The sequence below is a fragment of the Haliaeetus albicilla genome, chromosome 2 (assembly GCF_947461875.1).
Source record: "Haliaeetus albicilla chromosome 2, bHalAlb1.1, whole genome shotgun sequence".
Lineage (NCBI taxonomy): Eukaryota > Metazoa > Chordata > Aves > Accipitriformes > Accipitridae > Haliaeetus > Haliaeetus albicilla.
Window position 1 is genome coordinate 35,626,135 of NC_091484.1, and position 22,595 is coordinate 35,648,729.

Sequence of the window (22,595 nt, forward strand, 5' to 3'; positions counted from 1 at the left end):
ACCCCCACAACCAAAGCTGGAAAACTGTTCCTATAGATTAGTATCAAGTAGTGCAGTGGTGAAATAGAAAAAAATTTCATAAGTGCTTAATAGATCTTTCATGTAATTATTATGTAAAGAGCATGTGTGCTAGAGACATAAAAGTATAATCTTTATGCCTGCATTTTTGTAAAAATATACATGTATATGTAGTGTGCACACATTCACATATCAAACCACCACATATTGTGTGTAGGCCATTGTATTTTAGGAGCTTCTCAGAGAGTTTTAATCATTTTTATTGAAAGTATTTTTTGCCTTTCTCTGACTCTGGGGGAATTAATTGAGTCTGACTTACACAGCTTAAAGAGAAAGTCATTGTTGAAATACGCATGTTTAAATATAATATACCAGAAACACAGCTGACCTTGAACCAAAATCACATTTCTGAGCCTGGAGCAAACTATGTATGGCTGGCTGCTGTGGTTTAGAAGTCAGTAGTGGATCCTACCATGAAACCAGAACTCCCATTTCCCAGTGCTATAAAACTTTCTAGATTGACAAGCAAACAATTTCTGATTAAAAACCAAACTGATAGAGGACTACTTCCATATTTATGTGAGAATTAGTACAGATAATTCCTGCTAAGTACAGAGCAGGTTTTGTTGACCTACTGTTTCACTACTCATACTACTTTGTCATTTCTGTTCTATAATACCTAATGCTGACTGTATGATAGTTTTAGAAATATATCTGTAGATACGTGCTTGCGTGACATAGCGATATGAGGATATTGTTTGTGTAGTACATCACATTTGGGTCATGATGAAAGGCACTTTGATATGTTTGCCCAGACAGGGCCAGACATCTCTGGACATGGAGAAAAAACGAAGTAAACCGCGGCAATATTAAACTGCAAAAAGGCGAGGCACTGAAAACCCAGGAGTAATAAATTACCTTGAGAAACTCAGTAAGCAATAAATGTTTTGCAATATAGAATGTAAATAGTATAATCTATGATCTTACCGTTCCTGTTGTGCCCAAGGAAAGGTGGTTCATCTGTTGGGTCAGAGGGCCCATCATGCTTGCTGGCTGCATTGACATAGTGTGGTCCATTGTTGGTGTTATCACAGCACCCTACAAACACACATCATTTACACTTCAACATTTCACTTTAAAAAAAACACCCCAGCATTCTCTAAATTAGTGAACCTGGCTGAAAACTTGACATGAATCTTAAAAGAGACTAATATATCTGTCAGAGGAAATATGTTTTGTTCTATTGACAACCAAGCTATGCACATATATTATTTGTACCCCTAATAACGCCATTTTACGTCAGTTCCAATTAAGCGTCATTTTTTACTTCATTGCTTCTGACAAACAAATGCGTATGTTCTTTGTATGATGAATGCTACTGCACATTGCAAAATGCCTGTCATTTCTATTTTTCCATCTCTTATATAGAACAATCTTATGGACAGAACACATATGTCCCCAATTTTCTCTGACTTCTAAAACCTTCAGTCTCTGAGATCTTCAACCTATTATGGTAATTATCTTGGATTTTTCCAGTCTCAGTTAAGAACCCTTACTCATGACATTTTATAGCTGATTGAGTAAGACTGACTATTGACAGTGTGTTTGGTAGTGACACCCATTTAAAACACATACACAGCATTTAAAAGCATTTTTCTTCTCTGCATTAAAAACAAAGACATTAATAACAAACAGCATATGAACTAAAGCAAGAACAAGACTTTGAACAAAAATTAAACAAAAGACATGCCAGAGAAGCTTTGGAGAAAGCTTCTTTGCCATTCATATTCCTTGGTTTTTGCTCTCCGACTCCCCAAGGTCCCATGTTGGTAACCTCATGCCTTAGTGAATTGTTGATTTTCTTCAGTTCTATGGTATAAAATGCTATTTCCTGTGTCGGTTAGAGAAGGTCAGTGAGAAACAGAGTGGTCTGCTCTTTTTCTTGCAGACAGTGAAATAAGGAAGTATTTCCAGCTATTTCATCATATAAAATAATAGCTCTACTTTGTGCATATGTATGTTTGTGTGCACACATTATAAATTTGCACAATCACAACGTTACATCTGCTACAAAGAGTGGAAAATGTCGATGAATGTATTTGTTTAAAAAAAAAAAGGAAAACTGACATTTTTTTCCATCACGATTACTGACAAAATCCACCTATAAACAGGAATTTAAAATAAACTAGTTCCAAACCCCAAAGCACACCTGTTCTTAAGTGCCTGTCTTGCATTTATGTAGAGCTATGTGACTGCATTGCCAAGGATCTGATTAGAAGCAAAATATTTCAGATTTTCAGTCACAAATAAAAAAATATAAATAAAAAATACTGGGGAAGTGCCAATTCAATTTTTTCTCACCTCCCAGCAATTTTTTGTCTATGCCCAACCTATCTGAGAAGTGTAGATTCTGCAGCGAACTCATTACTTGCGTGCAATGGTAAGGAGGAGGTAGGCTTAGCTTGGTTAGTCCTTTTTGTAATACCCTCAGCTTGTTTAATGTCACACAGTGTATTACGTTTCTTGCACTGACAAGAGTCCCTAGAGAAATCTGGCAAATTACAGAAACTAGCCTCCACAGAATATCTGTCATGATTCCAAATAAATGTTTATAAAACAAGCTGATCAGTGTGCAAGTATCAAACCTGCAACACTTGCCAACACTTTTGCCTCTTTCTTGGCTATATTAATTTGCACTGGTTTACAAAGATTAACCCACTGATTAACTCATTCTAATGAACTACCACAGTGCTAACCTTCTCGGCACAAGTCCTTACGCATCTAGATAGCCACAAACTTTCATTACAAAATTTCTTTCGGCATAGTAGAGTTAATATTTTATCCAAAAAGCCCTTCTTTCTTCCTTACAGGACATTCTTCTCTTTCATGCTGCTCCTCTCTTTTTGCTGAAAAAAATCTACCCTTCTGCTGAAAGAGTCTGAAAGCAAATCTGCAGGGCATACACTCATTCAGCCCATTCGGCAGTCCCTGCATAGTAGATACAGTGCAAGAGTCTGAAGTAGCACCATGCCCAAGGAAAATGATGTTCCTGCTGTATGTTCGAAATCAGTGGCCTGGGATACCACGCAGCCAGACAAGGTCTTAGGGTTTGGACATCCACCTGCACTTTTTAGTTATGGTAAGAAATCGTAAGCTTTACGCTCAGAATGATCCACACCACAAACCAGCATTTTTACTGTGCCAAACTATAAACGCTCAAACTAAATTTGTCAACTGATAAACATTTCTCAGTTCCCTCTATGAGCAATTTTCGCCTTTGGCCTAGAGATGGAGAACGGCCTCAGGGCTTTCCAGGACAGACAAGGTGAGCTCCGACTTGTGATATGAGATGGGGTAAGCAGAAAGTCACACCTGCACCACAGCTTCATGCAGCCCCGCACTGCCAGCAGTAGTGGCTGCAATTAATTTAGGATATCCCAAAGCCTTAAAATACCAAGTTTTCTTTGCAAAGATGTTTATTGCAAAGGTATGGTTGCAGGAACTTGCTGTGATTACAGATGTGAGAGACTGATAGCTATTCCTGTGTATAAATTCAGGAACCTGGAAATGAAGAAGGGGCAGTGGTGAAGGAAGTCTTATGATTTAGTGTAGCAAACACAAGTGCCAGACACAGTGGAAAAATCTGATAGCAAATGTCTTTCAGTAAACAAGTAAGCAAGACAGGTTTTGCAAATAAACTATGTAAAAAAATACGGACTGGTGAGAAAAATATATCAAGGACAAAAAAATTGCTCAGAGTCAGTAAACATATTAATTTTAAATAGAAAATACATATATTCTAGTCCCTAAACATATAAACATAAACCGTTTAACACATTAGGAAAAGAAGTTGGGAAAACAAATCAAGTATTTGCAGCTTTCCTAAGACAGCTTAACGTGTTTGAAGCTGACAGTTACCTAGAGCAGAGAATTACATGCATTTGCCAGACCATTAATTCATCAGAGTTTGCAGAATCCTCTTGTGATCACATAGGGAAAAAATTACACTTAATTAAGGAAATATCATCTGGTTGTTAGGGCGACACCCAGTCTCCAGACCATAATGCATTTCATAATACATGCTGTCAAGTCCATTCATATTCAACTTATTTAGCTGTAGAAGACAATGTCTTGCATCAGATGTTGCCATCATATTAAAAGTAATTTGATTCTTTCCAGCCTGTAATAGGTATTTCCTGATAAACATCCACTTGGTGACTGGCAAAGGCTACAGCAAACAGATTTTTCATCTTCATCTGTTTGGATGTCTGATTTTACTGACTTTGTAAACTGTGTAGAGAGACATCTTAGCATGGCATAATACTACTAAAGGCCCAGCTTAGTTGAAAAAACCTGTAGAAGAAACTACGATGAGGTTTTTGCCACTCCCTTTGCCAAAACAAGTAGTTGGCCTGCCAATTATTTAGGTCTGCCCTGTTGCCTCAGTATGATTATTTTTTTTATAATTCCTGCAAGAAACTGGTTACTATAATGACTTTTAAATTTGGCATGATACTATTGGTATATGACTCATCATACAATTCTGTCAATGCTATAGTGGCTTTAAAAGAAATTAAGATTAAGAGAGCAAATGGTAAGGGATCAATGATACAGAAGAAAATGCACAATTTTTGCAACACTGTGATAAACCCAAGACAAGTTCACTGACATATAGACTTTAATTCCTCTTCACTTTATTTGAAAGACCTTGCTGTTTTAAAATGCTCTAAGCCATATGGATATACCTTTCATATAAGAAAGTGAACATATTTATTTCAGAATATTTTCTAGTCTATCACTTGCAAAGAAAGAAGCCTGACTTTATCAACTATAACCATTGTACACTCCCTGTACGGCAACAAACTGAAATCACAGGAAGGACACTAAATACAGCCAGTTTATTACATTAAGTAAACTATCTTTAAGTACTTGCCAATACCAAAAGGCATGAGCAGAAATAAAGTTTATGTTGGTGCAATGACACATGCCACCTTATGTGCCTTGAAGGGTGGGAAAGTGACATCAGAAATAAAAAGTGTATTAGGGGGCTTTAGGAACAGAGAGTTCACTAGTTGAGAGATGCACTTGGGGGCCAGTGGGAGGAAGGATTAGTTAGTCCCAGCTTTCTAGAGTAATGAACTGTATTAAAGGCTTCTCTTTTATTCCAGTGTTCTAATACTGATATTGGACTTAAGGCACAAATACCAGCTGAATAAATAGTTTTTAAAGCTTACAGTAAGCATCTGCTTATTTTACAGTTTACTTTTTCTTTATTTAGGAAGTTTTAACAAGTTAAGCATGCTTACAAATTCTACTTTGTACATACTGGCCAATGTAAAGCCAATAAACATTGAAGCAGCAAACTTAGTTTTCAGAGTTGTTTACAGACACGTTGTGCAGTCATATAGGCACCATATTTCATTCCATCTGAAAAGTTATTACCATACTACCAAGTGAATGTCTTTATGTTATCAAGAACATGCTGCTTCTTGAGGTTTTATTAAACTGAGTGAAAGGACGACTTTCCTTATACTTATCAGACAGACATGTCTACCAAGAATTAATACGAAAAAACCCAACATGCTTACTTTTTTCAGATAAATGTACTCTCTCTGCATACTGAATAAACGATGACCATATTTCTATTGATTTACTGTTCTGTCTAGATTGACTTGTCTCATCTCCTTGGGCTGCCTCTTACAGGCAGCAGTAAAAATAGGGTCCCCTTGTCAGAGCAGTGAGCCTGGTGAAGTAGTCTGAAGTGGCAAAACTTTCATGACTATAGTAGGAAGATTAAAGGTAGCTGTGAAATCCTCTCTGCCCTCTGTCATCAACTCTGCTGGGAATACTTTTTGATATTCCATGAAAATCAATTACATTTTAAAATCAAAGAAAACCTATTTTCCCTTTCTCAATGAAAAGTTACCAATTGTCTTGGCACTTACTAGCTGATCAGAGATTAAATCATGATTTGAGTATTGTGAAGAAGACCAGCAAATATCAGCTAATAATGTATATTCTGCAAATCTTAGGATTTGGTTCCATTTCATTACATTGTTGAATTTAAAAGCTTGCTAAAAATGGGGTAAAGTGAGCAGTAAGTCCAAACCCTGCACTAAATTAAAGCAGCTTTAATTTTGGAATGGGCAAACCCTGATATAGACCTTCACCAAGTCCTGTTTCTACAGCAAGTACTAAACCACAACTTCATATTGTAATATTTCTATTCTTTGGCATAAATTCAAATTCTTATCTGACATCACCTTCATACCTTAGTTGAATCTCCTTGGAGCAATGGACACATTTGTTTTCCCTTTCTCATTTTTTTCTGTATGTTTTTGAACTTCTTTCCTCAGCTGAAAGTATATGTCATAGGTCCAAGAGAATTACTAACCAGAAGTAACTGGTCTTAAAGGATGAAGAATCCAAATATAGGGTGGTAAATAAAGAACAAAGGTGACCCTTGTGTATGCACCGCCTTTCCTACAACAGCTAAGGTTTTTGGTGGTTTCTTTCCCATTGTCCTTCTTGCCTTTAACTGTATGTCTTGTCTCCTAGTTTGAAATACAGCTTTTGATAATATTAGCCTACATGTATAAATGCAGATTAAAAGGATATAGAAATGGGAACATCAAGAGATAAAGAAAATGCAGGTAATGCAACAAAGAGTTTTGTATCAGTAACTGTGCAACTAAAGCAGTAAATAAAGCAACACCTGCAACTATATTGGTATCAGTTAATAAATGTATTACATCAGGGAGTACCACTGTGATATTATGTCAGTAGTTTATGCTCCTACCAGAGTTGAAAAAACAGTAAGTTTCATAGCATACCACTGTCTGTTAATCTAAAAGGACTTAAAAGAAGGAAAAAGATAGCATTTCAGTTGCAAACAAACAGTTGCCCCTGTCACTCAGTGCCCAAAGTGACTTTTGCATGGTGACTTAAATCTTTCCACCCAAAATAATATCTCAAGAGAAAGGCCATTGAACAAAAGGACAATATTTATGAAGGGAAAATATACCTGAATTGCTACAGGAACTCTGAAGCAGAGTTTGAGAACCTCATGCTATATCTTTGCCCTTACTGCCTGCACATGCAGGCTGGACCACAAGCCTGTGCGCTCTCTCTAGACTGTGAGAGAAACAGTAGTTTTCATACCCTTTTCTAACTTGCCCCAGGAATAAAGTAAACTTTCTGGTATTATGTGCCTGAATATATAGGAGTCATTTTGCTGGGGCCTCCTAACAGGAAGGAGCCCAGAGCGGTTAGGAAATGACCTGTCGCAGTGGGGCATTTGTTCCAGCAAGTGCTGGAGCAGGCAGAGAGGCCATAGACAGCTCTTGCTCCCTCTTCTGACATTCTAGAGGAGAAAAAGAGATCACGTTTCTTTTGTTTTCTTCCTACTCTTCAGTTTATAAGTGCACTTGGCTGTATGCCGGCTTTATATATCCAATCCACGTAACAGTGCTTTTGCTCTGTCAAGAACAGCCGTCACTAACAAAAGCATCCTCACAACGCTCACAATAAGGCTTAGCATCCCCAGAAGACAAAAAGGAAACACAGGGGCTGTGATTTGCCCAGGACATCACCACTGGAATATACAGAACAAATCTTCTCCTGCCCTTCCCATGATCAGATTTCACAAAAAATATCCAAAGGTCTTTTTACTGCATATCAAAACATGCACAGATTTCAAAACCTTGACACTATTAGTGAAAACAAATCTTTAATTCCTGCACAGAACTCCTGATCTATACCTAATTAGTATGTGATGCATGCTAAAGTGTTGTGCTTGGCAATTCCATTCTGTTTATGTTCTTGTACATATTTTCTGATGTGGACTAATTCCTTCATCCCCTGTCTCCCAGTGGCTGATGTGCCATACTAATAAACAGGAATCAGGAGTCTCTTTCCCGTGGACTACTTTTTTTTCTTAGCATTAGAATAGTGTTTCATCTATTAAAGCTAAATCCAAATAATATTTCCCCTCCAAACAGTTCTGCTGCATTCCCTCCCTTCATGTCTACAACCAGGCGTGAAAATTGACTTGATGGCACATCCTAGTTCTCACAAGGTGCAAAATGGAAATTATTAAACAGCACAATTAAAATATGTCAGCACTGGTGTTTAGCCTAAATTTTCACTTCCCTGCCTTACTGGGTTCAAATGAAACTTTCAAAAAGGATGCCGTATTTGCATCCTCAATAGTCTGATCTTACATATATATACACATACATACACACTTATAATTGCATACGGGAAAACAAATGATATTGCCACTTCTATTACACCCACTCAGGCCACACTGTTTTTTCAACATGTGGATAATTTTTTTTTTTATGTTTGAAACTCTCAGTCCAGGGTTTATTATGACAAAAGTAACAAAAAACAACAGTCACAGGTTTTTAAACTTCTTATTTATGAACAACATTTCATAAACAATGCATAACAGCTTCTGTTATTAGCTGAAAACACTTGCTTATTTTATTTTAGTCAGGGAAGTATACTCAAAATACATGAAAAAAGCCTAACAGCATGATTTGCCTCCAGAGCTTGTGCTTGGCTGTAGAGGACCAGAGCAGGTTGGTGCCATGAGAGCATGTATGGCGTGTTTAATGGGGTAGGACCTTGGCTCTCCCTGCGTCTCAAGCCTTCCAGGCAAGGTGAGGCAGCCCTGCCTGTCTATGTCTCCATGAAGTCATGACAGCAGACATTTGATCAGACCAAATATCTGAGACACTGCGCAGTTGATGTCTGCTTTTCTGGTGAGATTTAGTACATAGGTCATTTGCCAGGCACAGAGAGTGGCTAACTGAGTTTGGGGAGGAAATGTCTGTGACGTTTCTTCTACATGAACTTCTAGCCCTGACAGTCCAACGGTCAGTGACAGGACAGCAGCTGTGATCTGTAACAGATGTGCTGTGTTTCATTTCCTGCCCGAAACCAGGAGGGACTCACCCTGTGTGAGCTGCAATCTAGCAGCTATGCTGGAAGAAAAGATTCACTCATTAGAAGGACAAACACTGACACTGGGAGGCATCAGACATGCTCAGGAACTGGCTACCAAGAAGAGAAAAAAAAAAACCCAAAACCAAAAGAAAAGCAGGTGGGTAATATAACCCTATGTATCCCCAAGAAGTAAGATGACAAGATGACATCCTACACAACTGCAGTCAGAGGAAAATGGTATAGCTGTGCATGGTGTTAACTCCACAACACTAGAAGGACCTAATCACAACCAGGCTTAGATGGAAATATCCGAAATGCCTTCAGCTTTCAGAAAAGTGAAGTGGTATCACTGAATGAAGCACCAAGGAGACATACTGAGGTGCCAGGGTGGCAGACAGCAGAGTGCTCCTCTGTGAGATCCCTAATCCTTGAGAGGACAATGGGAAGAATGGTCAAGGGATGGGTAGACATCAGGATGTCTCCCTGCAATTCCAAGATCAGATAGGCTCTTGCAAGCCAGAATTCATTAGTGATGGTCAATACAAGTGAGAATGCTTCACAGTTGTTCATGGACTGTGTGGTGGCCCCTGCAATGTCTAGCCAAAGGTAACTCTTGAGCATCAGAGCTAACTCCTAGGCTAGGCCCAAATCTGAGCTGCACCCTCAGAACCACACTGATGCAGTGGCTGCCACATAATCCAGGTATCCAGCTGCACGGGGTGGGGAGAGAGCCGCCTTGAAATGCTGAGGCTGATGTTGCTGCATCACTTTCAAATTCAGCTACAAACCCAACGTCCATCCTCCATGAGAGCACACTATGGAGCACTGTCATCTGCCGCCTATGTCTAAACTCCTTTTTGTGCAGCTTTCACACAAAGGAAGAATAAAGGTATGGAGGATGAGAAAATTATGTCCTTTCCCTCTCCATCCCATTTTCTGAATTTAAAAGTTCTGGAAGGCTGAGGAGGGGCAGTAATACCCACATCATTTTCTCAGGAATCCTTCTTATCCTACCTATTAGGAAAGACAGATAGCAGAAGATGCTAGAAATGAAACCCTGAGTGGGTAAGGATGTTTTTCTAAAGATATGCTACCATTCAGTAACAGATTTTAGACTTGAAGTTGATAGATGGGGGGAAATTCTGTACTAAGCCATGGTTCATGTTATGTATCAATTCAGTTCTAGATCACAGTGGTTCATTCTGATCATGAAATCTAGAAATGTCTCCTTATTAGAGGGATCAAATACAGAAATCTGTCATGTTCTGTTAGATTTTTAATCTTTTATGTTAAACAAACTCCTTTCTTACACAGTAATGGAAAGAAAACTATTCCAGCCCTGCCTTTCCTCTCATTTAAAACCACAAGTTTTCACAGCCTAAATGCCCTGCCCCAGATCCCAAATTGCACTTCATTTTCTGGACTCATAACACCTCAGGGGAGGCTATGGGTGAAATCCACTCCGTTCTGTACTGGGATTTGTCCTTTGACTGGTTAAAGCTGGCTACCCGGCAGTGCCAGCTTGGTGACAGACCTCAAAACCGAGACTGAGGCACATACTTTCAGTAGTGCCTTCTTACCTTATATTCCATCATTAAAAGTAATGTAAACCTAGGCCTCATTCAAGCCTTTACAAATTTTAACTATATTTTTTCTGACTCTAATCAAACCAATTGCTGCTTGGACTCGACTCTGTACAAGCCAACTGCCACCAACACACGGATTTTGCTGCACCTGGACAACTCCACCATCCTTGGATGATGTCCTCAGTGTCACCTGTGCAGTTTTCCATTGTTTTGAACAACTAATAATATAGGCACAATCTGGAGAAACTGCAGCTGCAAAAACGTCCTTACCTAAAAATTCTGTCCCTGATGCACGAGACCACAAGAAGCCAGTAAAGCTTCTTTTAGCCACTGCTAAAAGCTTTCTAAAAGCCAATGGCAGCAAGCACACAGGACATGTATTTCAAAGGTAACCACGTTTAAATCAGTGAAGGTACAACTGATGTAAATGAAATCAAATTCAAGCCCTCAGTTTTGTGTCAATAGTCCAAAAATAGGAGTCTATATAGGATGAATGCATTTTGTAATTAAAAATGTGATATTTTAAGTTCTCATTTACTTTAAGGTACTTCCAGTAAAACCAGCCTATGTATTAAAATAAACACTTGACAATTATAAATCTCCCTTCTACCAAAGACCTCTAAATGCTTTACAAACTGTGTGATATATAGAGGACTCAGGAGCTGGTCTGGTCTCTGGGATGGGTCTGGATCAACATCTGAACTTTCCCAAGTCCACAAGCGTTCAGACTGGGGGTATAGCCCAGGTCATCACCATTGTAGGCTGGAAGAGAACAGGTGGTTTTGATCACACACTCCAGTCCAAATTAATCAAGAAAAGGAAACATTTTACCTCTTGATTCATGCTGAGCAGATTTGAAGTAAATAATAGAAAATGGCTAGCTTAAGTCTGCTTTGCTCCACACTTTATTGTCTTTTAAAGGAAGGTGAAAATATTGAGGAAAAGCACTTTCAAACTGGCCCTTCTGAGTAAAACTTCATTGTGCAAGTGGTCCAGCTAGTCTAACAAGTAGATGTGAAAAGTTCAAAAAGGAGTAGATTTTGGCTATTATTAATCTAAAAGAAGAAAACTTAAATAACTGATCCAGCAAGGATTACTTACTTTCTAATATATCTGTACCGATTAAGAATGACTAAATTGATATATTTTCCCTTTTTTGTCCAGATAAAGTCACTCTTGGGCTGAGATCTTCCTCCAGTTTCAGCCTGGAGCACATTTTTACAGCTGAGTTATTATCCTTAAAATATGAGTTCATACTGGAAATGCTGGCAGCCCTCTTAACTATTGTATAGCAGTGAGCACAGCTGTAACATGTTAAATATGTTGAAAGTACAGGGGGGGAACAGAGTGGCTCAGAGGACTGGTAATAGAATAGAGACTCTCAATACTGGGTCACCAGGTTCGGTCATTGCTGGGACTGAAAGTCATTATCAAGCTACAGCTGTTCAGTTATGTCCAGGCATCAGCTACTCACAGAGAAACTCTCCATCACAAAAATACATTACCACAACTGTTGATGTCCAACAGCCTTCGCAAGGATTGCAAAAGGTAGGGGGACGCATCCCCACAGCTGCATCCCCACAGGTTAGCTCCAAGGTGAAGAGCACTGACGGCACAGAGGGGAGAGGCTTGCATGGTCACTGCCCTGCACGCTGGCTGGTCTACAGAGGGTATTCATCACCGGCCTATGGCTACTGTGTCTTTTCAGGGCACTTTATTTTATCAGAAAGTTGTTAACCACCAAAGACTGATCCCAAAAGAGTCCATTTTCCACATTAGTCAATGGACAACATCCATCCCATCACACTACCTGTTTCAGAGGAATTCTGGTGACACTGGTTAAACGAAGGCAGAAAGCAGATGACAAAGTACTTTTTCAGCTCCCCAGTTACAGTAATGCCTCGAATGACCAAATACTTTATTACTACCTCTCTCTACATTGATAGATAGCAACCTCTTGCTATTTGCATCAAATTATAATCCATTTCAACCTACCTCAAAACAGTAGTCAATTTTTGCATACGCAGATAAATGCAGAGTTCTGTATTTCTCAGAATCAGGCTGCCTGCTCGAGTGCGGCCTTTTGTCATAAACCAAAGTAGCCAAAAATGCAGCCAAAGAAACACGGGCAAATGAAGTCCAAGGTTGCTGCTTCGGTTTTCTAATGTGAAGGGATTTATTGGAGTAAATTAGGTAAGTCTCTCTGGTTCACATTTATCCACACATGCTGCAGTAATCTCTATAAAAAGCTTTGATTTATTATAGCTTTTTAGTGTATCGCCATTTTCTACCAGTCACTGTGTACAAGTCCATGTGAATGCACAGAAGTCAGATCCTGACATATGACGAAGACGTTCTTTACTCCTTTATGGCTTTGTGTCCTCCACACAGCCTGATTTGCAGAATTTTAGGCTGAAGTCAAAGATGTTTCTCTGGACTGCTTTCCTGAATATCTTTCAGCTATTTGAATATTGTAGAGGTGCTCAGTTTTCTCTGGAAAAAAATCTTTATGTTTGTTTTATTTTCTCTGGCATCTAGAAGTCAAACTACCGTTGCTCAACACTAATTTCAGAGGTCCTAAGGACAAGCCAAGAAAGAGCAGTTAAAGAATTGTCAAGGTCTTTTTCTAAATCCTACATTTACACTTGCCCAAAAGAAGTCAGTTCTTCAGGCTACAAGGCAGCTAGCTGACTAGGAGCTGCCTACTACCAAATACTGCTGTGAAAGTGTCTCAGACAACATAGAGCACCTTGCTCTGCAGCCAGAGAAGAATAAGCTGGTGGCCCACTACTGTGGTAAATGTGCGAGTGAGTCTTTGACCCAAACTGGATGATCAGCCTTGTGGGAAGCAGAGACTGGGCGGCTGAGTCTGCCATGAGTTCAGAGAGACGTCTTTTACATGAGGATAAGAAGATCTCTGTACTTTGGAGGAATAAATCATAGTATAAGCTAGAGAAAAAAAAGGCCAGCTGGACGGTATACACATATTGCTGAGATGAACAGTAAATTATTTGGAAAAAACACTTTGAGGGAGAATAAAACATCCTGTGAATTCAGGTCACACTTGGCACATAATTGTGACCAAAAGAATGAAAAAACTGGAGCTGTCAAAATGCGATGTTTCCACCATATTTCAAAATGACATGTCATTTCAGAATTTATCTAAATTTGAAGGAAAAAAAAAAGCTTAAAATTAGTTCAATAACCCAGAAATGAAAACAAAAAGATTATAGATATTTTGTCCTTGTTCTTCTTCTCACCCTCTCCCCACTCCCCAAGCTCTCTCCTGGAGTGAAGTCAAAACAACATTTTCACAACTTTTTTTCCATGTCACTACCCTCTCCTTCTGCACATTTTCACTTCAAAACAAGTTTTAGAGTTATTATTTGATTCTGCCCACAAAGCCAAATTTTATTATTCACAGAGTACTATATATGTAATAGTCTTGTCAGTCCTAGCCAGAGGCAAAGGGTAGCCTCAGAGCAAAAGGAAACAAGAAACATCCAAAGGAAGATAAATAGGGACAAGATGATAGGCAAATAAGTAATACTCCCATCTTTTCTTGAGCGCTGTGTGGATAGAAAAAAGAGCGCTCTAATTAATTCCAGAGTGATGGGGACTTGAGGGCTGGACTCTGTGCACTGCATGCTTGTGAATCTTCATTCCATGTGAACCCCCTTCCTCCAAAAACCAAACAAACCCTTGTTTTGTCTTTGACATCAAAAGACACAACATAACTAACAGCAGATGTTCCGATAAACTCCAGTAGAGACCAACCTCTTGGCAGCCATATTTCTGTTCTGCAGTGGCTTTTCCAGGCGCACAAAAAATCCATTTGTGGGACTGAAAAGTACATGAAATGGTTTTCTGGTAGTTTTTCTTGTGGTAATTTCTGGTACTATTTCTACTATCGAGGAACTGCAGTATCATGAAAGACCCTGTTTTGTGGTGTTTCCGCCCTGTGTTACTGCAAGTGATTATAAATGCAGGGAAGTAATGCAGAAATGCATAAGCTTGAAGCATAAATCGGAACTGGATGAGGACAAATTTTTAGCAGAAGCTGTTTGCACTTTCAATGGCTAAAACCTCCATAATTCAACAATCACAGTAACATACAGATCTTAGTTTAGTGAATTTGAATAATTTAGCCTGAAGTCCTGGCCCCACTGAAATTGATTAGAGTTTTGTCACCAACTTGAATGCTACCAGGATTTCACATTGTTTTAATTCTCAGAGACAGAAGCCAAACTGTACATTACTATGCACTCTACATTGCTATGTAAATATCCAATAGATTTTTATACCAGATTGTCATTAACTAATAATCCCAAGCAGAGACAATTTTGCTCTTGTTTTCAGATTCAGACTGTAATTCAGTGATATTTTTTTCTTCCAACAACCCAATTTTAAATGCTGTGTTATTTTTATTTTCTGCAGTACTTGCCATACAGCCAGCCTATGGCTGCCTGCAGACTTGTTTAATCAGGAAACAAAAATCTTATTTTATGGCAAGACAGTCAACTTGTCTAGAAGCTGAAGTAATTAATAAAGATAAGGACAACCAACCTGGGAACAGGAAGGCGGCAAGTCTAATAACAACTTCCAGTATGAAACCATCTAATAAATACTTGTTATGTGCACTGAGAACAATCCTTAGGCTGCAATGTTGCCATAAATTATTCATACGAAAGTTTTGGACAGTAAACAAATTTATGAAGATAATGATCTCTTTGCATTTCATGAACAAAAGCGCGGGGAGGGGTCAATCCCCAGAATAAATTGCAATGTATAAATCTACCAGCTGTAGGCATAAAGTACTGATGCAGAGATTCGCTGCTGAAATTGTAAAATAATCCCTGTGCGGTTCCTCTTTCCAGAAAGACAGCTTTGAAGAGCAATTGCAGAGCCAAAAAATTTAGCATATACTCATTTGCTGTTCTTGACCAGAGCACTAATCACAAGTTAGGAATCAAAGCCTCTGGACTATAATGGGTGAATCAAATCAGAACTGTGAACAGCATTAGCCCTGGTCTGCTTAAAACTAACAGCAAGCAAGCGTGAAACCTTTGTCAATACAGACCACAAGGGGTTGTTGCAAGTTTGGGAAACATTGATGTACTTTTTTTTTTTTATGTACCAGACTGCTTTTCCTCAATTGAGGATCCATACTGAGTGACTAGGTGGTTTAAAAAGCTGAATGAATTTCACAATGGCGAAGTTTACTTCCAGTACATTCATTTAATGGCTGAGGCAACTGATGAAAGGGAAATAAAAATCTGATGAGGAGAAAAAAATATTAGACTAGAATCTAGACTCCCCCAGGACAATTTCTTGTGCTTTGTATCCTCTGTACTGACAGACAACATATTTGCTTTCTAGCTAATTACCAACAAGAATAAAATTTTACATCTTTGATGTGTATGAGATCAAAGAATATTAGGAAATAAAAGTAAGATTAACATAATTGTCTTGTACAGCTATAACAAACTATGACTACGTATACAATCAGACACCCTGCTCATCAGGAAAGGATAAACTAGAATCAACTGAACTACACAATAATCTTGTTTAACTTTGCTTCCTCAGCAGCTTCTCACCACTCCTGACACCCACCACTGGATCACAGATGCAAAGCCAGGAAAGATGTCCTCTCCCAATGGCCCATCTGACACCCCAAGACCCATGGGAGCTCCTCTTTCAGTTGTTGAGCCTTTAAAAAAAGTGTAGCTGCCTTGTGCAGACACAGCAGGCCATCAGCAGGGGAAGAACTAAAGGATCTCCAGCTCCAAAAATCACATATCCCTACTACTTACTTGATCTAAAGGATTAACTTCTATTTATTTCTTTTACTACTATTGTCTATCTTATGTGCACACACAGACTGGGCACCAACCCTCTTTGGGAGCATGCTTTGGTAGTGCAGCCTTTTCCTATTATGCATGTAGGATATGGTTCTCATCTATCAAATCTGTATGCTAGTTAGTATGCTCACTTTAGGAAAAAAAAAAAACAACAAAAAAACCCCCGAGGAACCAGTGCTTTGGTATATACCTGCATCTAATTCATCCTTACCATGGCTAAAATACTGTGTTAGGAGTATTGCATTTTCTTTAAACTGTCTACAAGAGCAATACTGCCTGTAATAACCGATAAACACCTGGCTTTGACTGATCTGTCTTCAGCCTTTATACACACAGCATGTTTGTTTACTCCAGAAATATCTAGTATTCCTACTTCCTCATCAGCTCAACTGTGAGAAAAAAAATCAAAGGCAGCCAAAAGTAACTGCCTCGTAAGAGTAAAATGGGGTGGGAACGTTTGGATCGCTTCTGCTCATTAAGGTGATGTGAAAGGTCTACTTCTGGCTAGGAGCTGTGAGCTACTTCTCAGAGCAAAACGATTTTTAAAGTTTTATTTGTCATCAAGTGGCAGTGACAATGAAAAACTTCTATTGCACTTCAAGACAGCCGGCAATAAAGCAGTGCAGCGAACGACTGACAGAATAACAGTTACTGTACCAGTGTAGCTTCTAAGTTTTTACAGCCACTCAGCAGGAATTATACCATTGTATTAATAATAATACCATTGTATTGGTTTAGGGTATAAAAAACATTTGGCACAGAAGGGCTCTCTCCTTCCCCATTGCCATATCAGGAACCAGAGTAACAAAATTTGGGAAAAGCAGGTCTTTTGCTAGATTGAATTTAGATATTTTTACTGTGTAGTTTTGCTTTAGTTCACACAAGGGCAAGCCTGAAAACATTTCGTTGCTGACAACTCCCTCATTCAGCACCCTTGCAAGCAGCTCCCAACAAATCGCAGCCTTCAAAGGCACATTGCTTTTGTTTGTTCTTATTGTAACAGATGTTTTGTATCATGTACTTCAACGAACTAATTCATCTGCAGAGGACCGCCTACTCTGGCTGGTGTACATCCAGCTGTGGAAATAGCTCAAGTGTCATCTGTGGCCACTTTCATTCCATTCTTCTGATCTCACAGGATCTCAGTGACCGCATCCAAACCCATAAAAAATAAACAGACCTGAGAACATCCTTTTAAAAAATTTCCAGTGGAGGAGTAATGCTACTCCAGGCAGGAAGCCTTTCTGGAAAGAATGTGACTGATGCTGAAGGAAGATTCACTCAGCTCTGGAAGTCTCCTCCAAAACATGCTGCTTTTATCATATGAACTACCCAGTCAATATTAAGAGGCACTGGAGCAATGTCATGTGTGATTTTGATGGAGCTGAGAGCTTCTGACTAACTCAGTGCCATATCAATTAGCCCGAGCACCAGGCAATCAATCACCACTTCTTCTCTAAATGTACTGCGCTCCCATTAGAAGCTGCAAATACCGTGCGGCTAGTTCATCTCAACACAGTGAGCACTTTTATATACTGTGGGTCTACTGTAATATATTTCTGAAGTAGAAACAAAATCAATCTGAATTGCTCTGGAGTGGAAGCATATCCCATTAATAGCTGTGCACCAGGATTAAAATGTATTAGTGGATAAAAAATAGTCTGCGTCTGTAAGAAGTCAATTACTGCTTTCTTAAAAGTGACCAAATAAAACATCCAATACTAATAAAGAATAGACTTTCTGAAAATGCCTTTAAAATCAGCTGGGATTACTTCATCACAAGTCAAAACATGCCTGGGATGGTGCAACCATTCCCTGATTAGCTTCCTTAGAAGAAGGAGCAACAAGTTGCCTTTTGAATTTGTTGAGAAGTCGACCGCAGTTTCCCACAGGAAATAAGTAGTTCCTGATAAGATGCTGATCATACACTTCAATATCAGATCCACTGGGTTTGCTAATTACTTTCAAACCACTTAGTCAAGTCACCCATTAAGAGGAAATGATTCAATTGCAGATCCACTGAACTGAGAAACTAGGTGACCAAAACTCCTTGTGGAGCTTGAATTATCCACCTGTGTAAGAGGGCTCACAATATGTCAAACCAAGTAGTTAATTTCAGTTTTGAGAAGCAACTATGGCCGCATTTAATTAGACAGCTTGGCAGGATTTTTAATATTGTACAACACCAATTATTGGAATATTTCAGAAACATTTCAGAAGCCTTTGAAAACCTTCAGGAAAATTAGAACCTTATAACCATCATCAGAACTGATTCATCACTTTTAGGAAGTTGCATTCTAAGTCCCTTAACTCTGCAGAGAAAATTTTAAAAGTTGCTGGCAACTGTCCTATATCTTAGAGATGATGATTCATCTTTTCACTTCTGATCGAGCGTATTTGCTATAAACTTGCTATTTGGGTGTACCTATTGGTCAGCTGCTTCAAGGTCTAAGCAGATCACTGCAGAAGGCCTGAACAGCTTACTTGCAGCTCACGACATTTGCTGTAGCTCCTAAGTCGGAGGTCAGCAAAATGGACTCACTCACAGTGAAGCTAAACAATTTCACATTAGGATACACTGACTTCATGGTAACTAATTAACCGATGATATCTAGGGTAAAAATGGGTGCCTGACAGAAGGCTCTTTTGGGATTTTAAGTCTTTGTCTGCCACACATTCTAACCTTCTGCTGATTCTGCTGTTGCTTGGCTTGGGCTTCCACTTTGGAATATGTCATAATGATAGATAGAGTTCTTTGAAATAGAGAAAATACTTCTCAGAGGGAAACCACCACATTTGAGCAAAACTATTGTCCTTTAGCACATATAACATACAAAAGCAATGCCTGTGACATGCCTATGACTTATATTGGATATTGGGATTATTAACTTCAAAGAGTTCTGTCACTTGTATTTATCCACAAGAATTTTACTAGCACAAGAGAGTTAAGATAGCCTTTTCTTCTGTGGGAAGAAGAATAAATATGGCATAATACCCGGTTACATATTGTCCCAGCTCGGCCAAGAAGATGAAAGGAAAGAGCAAGACTCAGTCTCATACTTCACTTGACACAACAGCACTCATGGCATGCTCCTACTTACTCCTTTACTTGTCTGTTGAACAAATGATGAACAGAGGCTCAGAGAGGATTCAAATACATTGCGTATTGGGGAGGCAAGCAGGTATCACCACAAACGGATCATGGCTAGTCACCATAGCCCACACTTTCCAAGTCATGACCTGTATCACTGATTTTTATCTGGAATACAGATTTGAATGGCATGTAAAACTCCGGGAAGAATGGCAAATGAACACAGCTGAACATCCAGTCCCCATGCAAGGAAGTTCTCTTAGATTATGGTACTTGAAACTCCTCAAGCTCTATTGCAAAATCTTTACAATGACCTCACCCAGCTTATAGCACAAACACCTCCAACGCTTTTTTTCTGAATGGATGGCAGTGACATACATTGATCTCTTTGTATTATCCCTGTGGAAACATCTGTGGTTACTATCCACTGAAGTACAAAGCCCAGAATCTCGAAGTTGTGCACATCATCTGTGCAGTCCCAGCAAAAGATTTCTCAGTGTTATAGCCAAACCTGAACTTTGTCACCCAAGGATAAATAGGATAAAAGGCTTTGCCACCTTGGAAAGTGGAGGCAAAATAAGGGAAAGGGCAAAACTAGTACGGAGTTTCTGGGGGCTACTCCAGGAAAGTCACACCTGCCTTTACCATGAATATTGGCATGAATTGAAGGTAGGTTTACTGTTGTGAGTCCAAATATAGGCACTAAGCCCCAACTCTCTCTTGGCAGCAGCAACAGTACCAAGACTACCTTTCAAAGACCATTTTCCCCCCATCACCCTGCCCTAAGCAACTGCCTAAAATTGGCTCTATAGTCACCTCCCGTTAAAACCAACGTGCTCAAGGTGTTGAACATCTGTGAAGACTTAGGCTGAAATGTTATAAAATTGGCTACCAAGTAGAGGTTGAAGACGTGAACTGGGTGTTACTGTCTGTAGAAGGCAGCACGAAACCAGGGAAATTGCACAGGTATTTCCCTTCAAATTCTTGTTATTCCCGTGCTGCTCCTGGGGGAAGATGTGGCCTGTCACAGCTTAGGCTGTCATGATGAGTGGCTTTGCTTGCTGAACTTGGAGCAGGAGTTAGCAAGGGAGCTAATACAGCTTTGCTACTTCCACAGACACGAATCAAGGAGAAAGGGCGCTGCATCTGCCTGTCTATCAGAAACACTCAAACTGCTCCTGACAAATGTCCACCCCCTCGTCTCCCTGAAGTAAGACCTGTGACAAGCACCAGGAAATGCTCATGTCATCAAACACTTCATCCACATTTAAAAAAAGTACACCTAGAGCAGTCCTCTCCTTTCCACAGAAATGACATGGCCTGACAGCAGGAAGAAATCTCAGTGGTGGAGTGCGTACAATCACACTTTTCCCAAAACACTGCTGGTGCTTCTGGCCCACTGGAACCCATGGTTAGCCAGGAGCAGTTGCGGCAGTGTGGATGGACCAGCTTTACAAGGGCAGGTCTCTCCCCCTACCTGCCAATGGAAAATATGCCTCGAGCCTCAACCCCATCAGATGTGGGACATCTGTGAATGTGACGCCCACCGTCCTGGCTAGAGGCAGGCGACAGACTAGTAATTTCCAAAGCTGCAAGCAGGAGATTTTTTATTGATCATGCTAAAGAGGAAGGCTATCAAGCTGGGAGCTGACACAGACTCACATCCTGTGTGGATTGGGCAAAGAAGGGTTGCATAATGATTTACAGATTGTCGTACTGGAAAAGTACAAAGACTGTTTGAAAGCAGGCTGTTTGCTGTGTGAATCATATGCAACCCCCTTGTCCCACCATGGAGATCAGTAGCAGGGTGTCAACCCTGTGACCCTCAGCTTGGAGCTGAAGAAATCATCCAAGTTATCCTGGACCGAGCCCTGGATAAGGACTCTGCACATGTTTTTTCTCTCTGAGTTATACAGCTTTTTAGGAGGCAGAAGTAGACACCTGATGAGGAACCCAAATGTCTTCCTGCTTTGGGATGTGTGTGTGGTTTGCGGTGTGTAGAGAAAAGGTAACTTCCACTCGACTGCTTGCTCTGAAAAGCACAGCGGTGAAGGGCTACACCTGGGATTTGGGATGGATGTTAGAGAGAGGGGCTCTCCTGGGCAACAAGGCCTGCAGCAACGTTACAAAACCTCCCAGAAAACTTATTTAAAAGGCATGGAGTAGGGAAGCTGTTCATCCTTTAACTAGGTACGCTCAAGGCTGTAGTCAGGAAAAAAGAAATAACAAATTGCATTTAAATCAGTTAGAAGTGAAATTTCAACCCCTAATTTTCACCTTCTTTTTAACAATAGGGCATTTGGTAAGAAAACCTACCCTGCTGGAAGTGCATCTCTCTTTGGCAGGTAGTCTAAAAAATAACCATTCAGTGGTTTCACTAAATAACAAGTCGGCACTCCTTCAAAATTCTTCAGACTCTGTTGTCTGTCACTGTGTTACACAACTCATTCTTCATCAATCCACTATGAAACAGTCAAAGAATGTTCAGTGTTATATACTATTATATTTCACTATTTGTTTTTGCAATCATGCAAGAAAGAGGTTAAACCATGCTCTCAACAGTCTTGCAGATACCACTGATTCATAACAAGAAGCTTTTTGGCACACACTGTTGAATGCATGGACTTAGAATAGATTTATTCCTAATGTACACCAGTTTGAGAGGAAAACAAGGCCACGAGGTTACAACCTGAAAACGGTAATTAAGCAACCACTCCACCTCAGTGGGACTGAAATCAATTTAGGAAAGATACACATGATTTGATCTAGATTTGCCTCTGTACTGCAAAGCTTAGGTCAATATTACATTCTTTATAAAGACATTAGAACTGAAAAGAAAGCATTTTATCTAATAGAGTAAAAAGCGAATGGCAAATACTGTTAGACCTGACTACATTCAATAATAAGCTATTACTTATGATATCTTGGACGTTTCTAACTTCCTGGATGTCAAATTACAGTGTACATTTATACATTGATATAAAAAAACCCTGTTAGCACCGTCTCTGCAAAAATAATTTAAAAATAATTATGTTATTAAAATGCTTCACCAGTAACAGCCGAGGAGGTGTTAATTAGTCAGCCACT

The 22,595-nt window shown here is 39.5% G+C and overlaps 1 protein-coding gene across 6 annotated transcripts in view; it reads right to left on the reverse strand.

Moving 5' to 3' along the window:
* RBMS3 (RNA binding motif single stranded interacting protein 3) overlaps nucleotides 1-22,595 on the reverse strand; it is a 733,333-nt gene that overhangs the window by 39,766 nt on the left and 670,972 nt on the right. For all 6 annotated transcript variants that reach the window (XM_069770881.1, XM_069770870.1, XM_069770862.1 and 3 more), the window contains one exon: nucleotides 1,006-1,116. In XM_069770881.1, coding sequence (XP_069626982.1) covers nucleotides 1,006-1,116 — 111 coding nt within the window. The remainder of the gene's footprint in view (nucleotides 1-1,005; nucleotides 1,117-22,595) is intronic.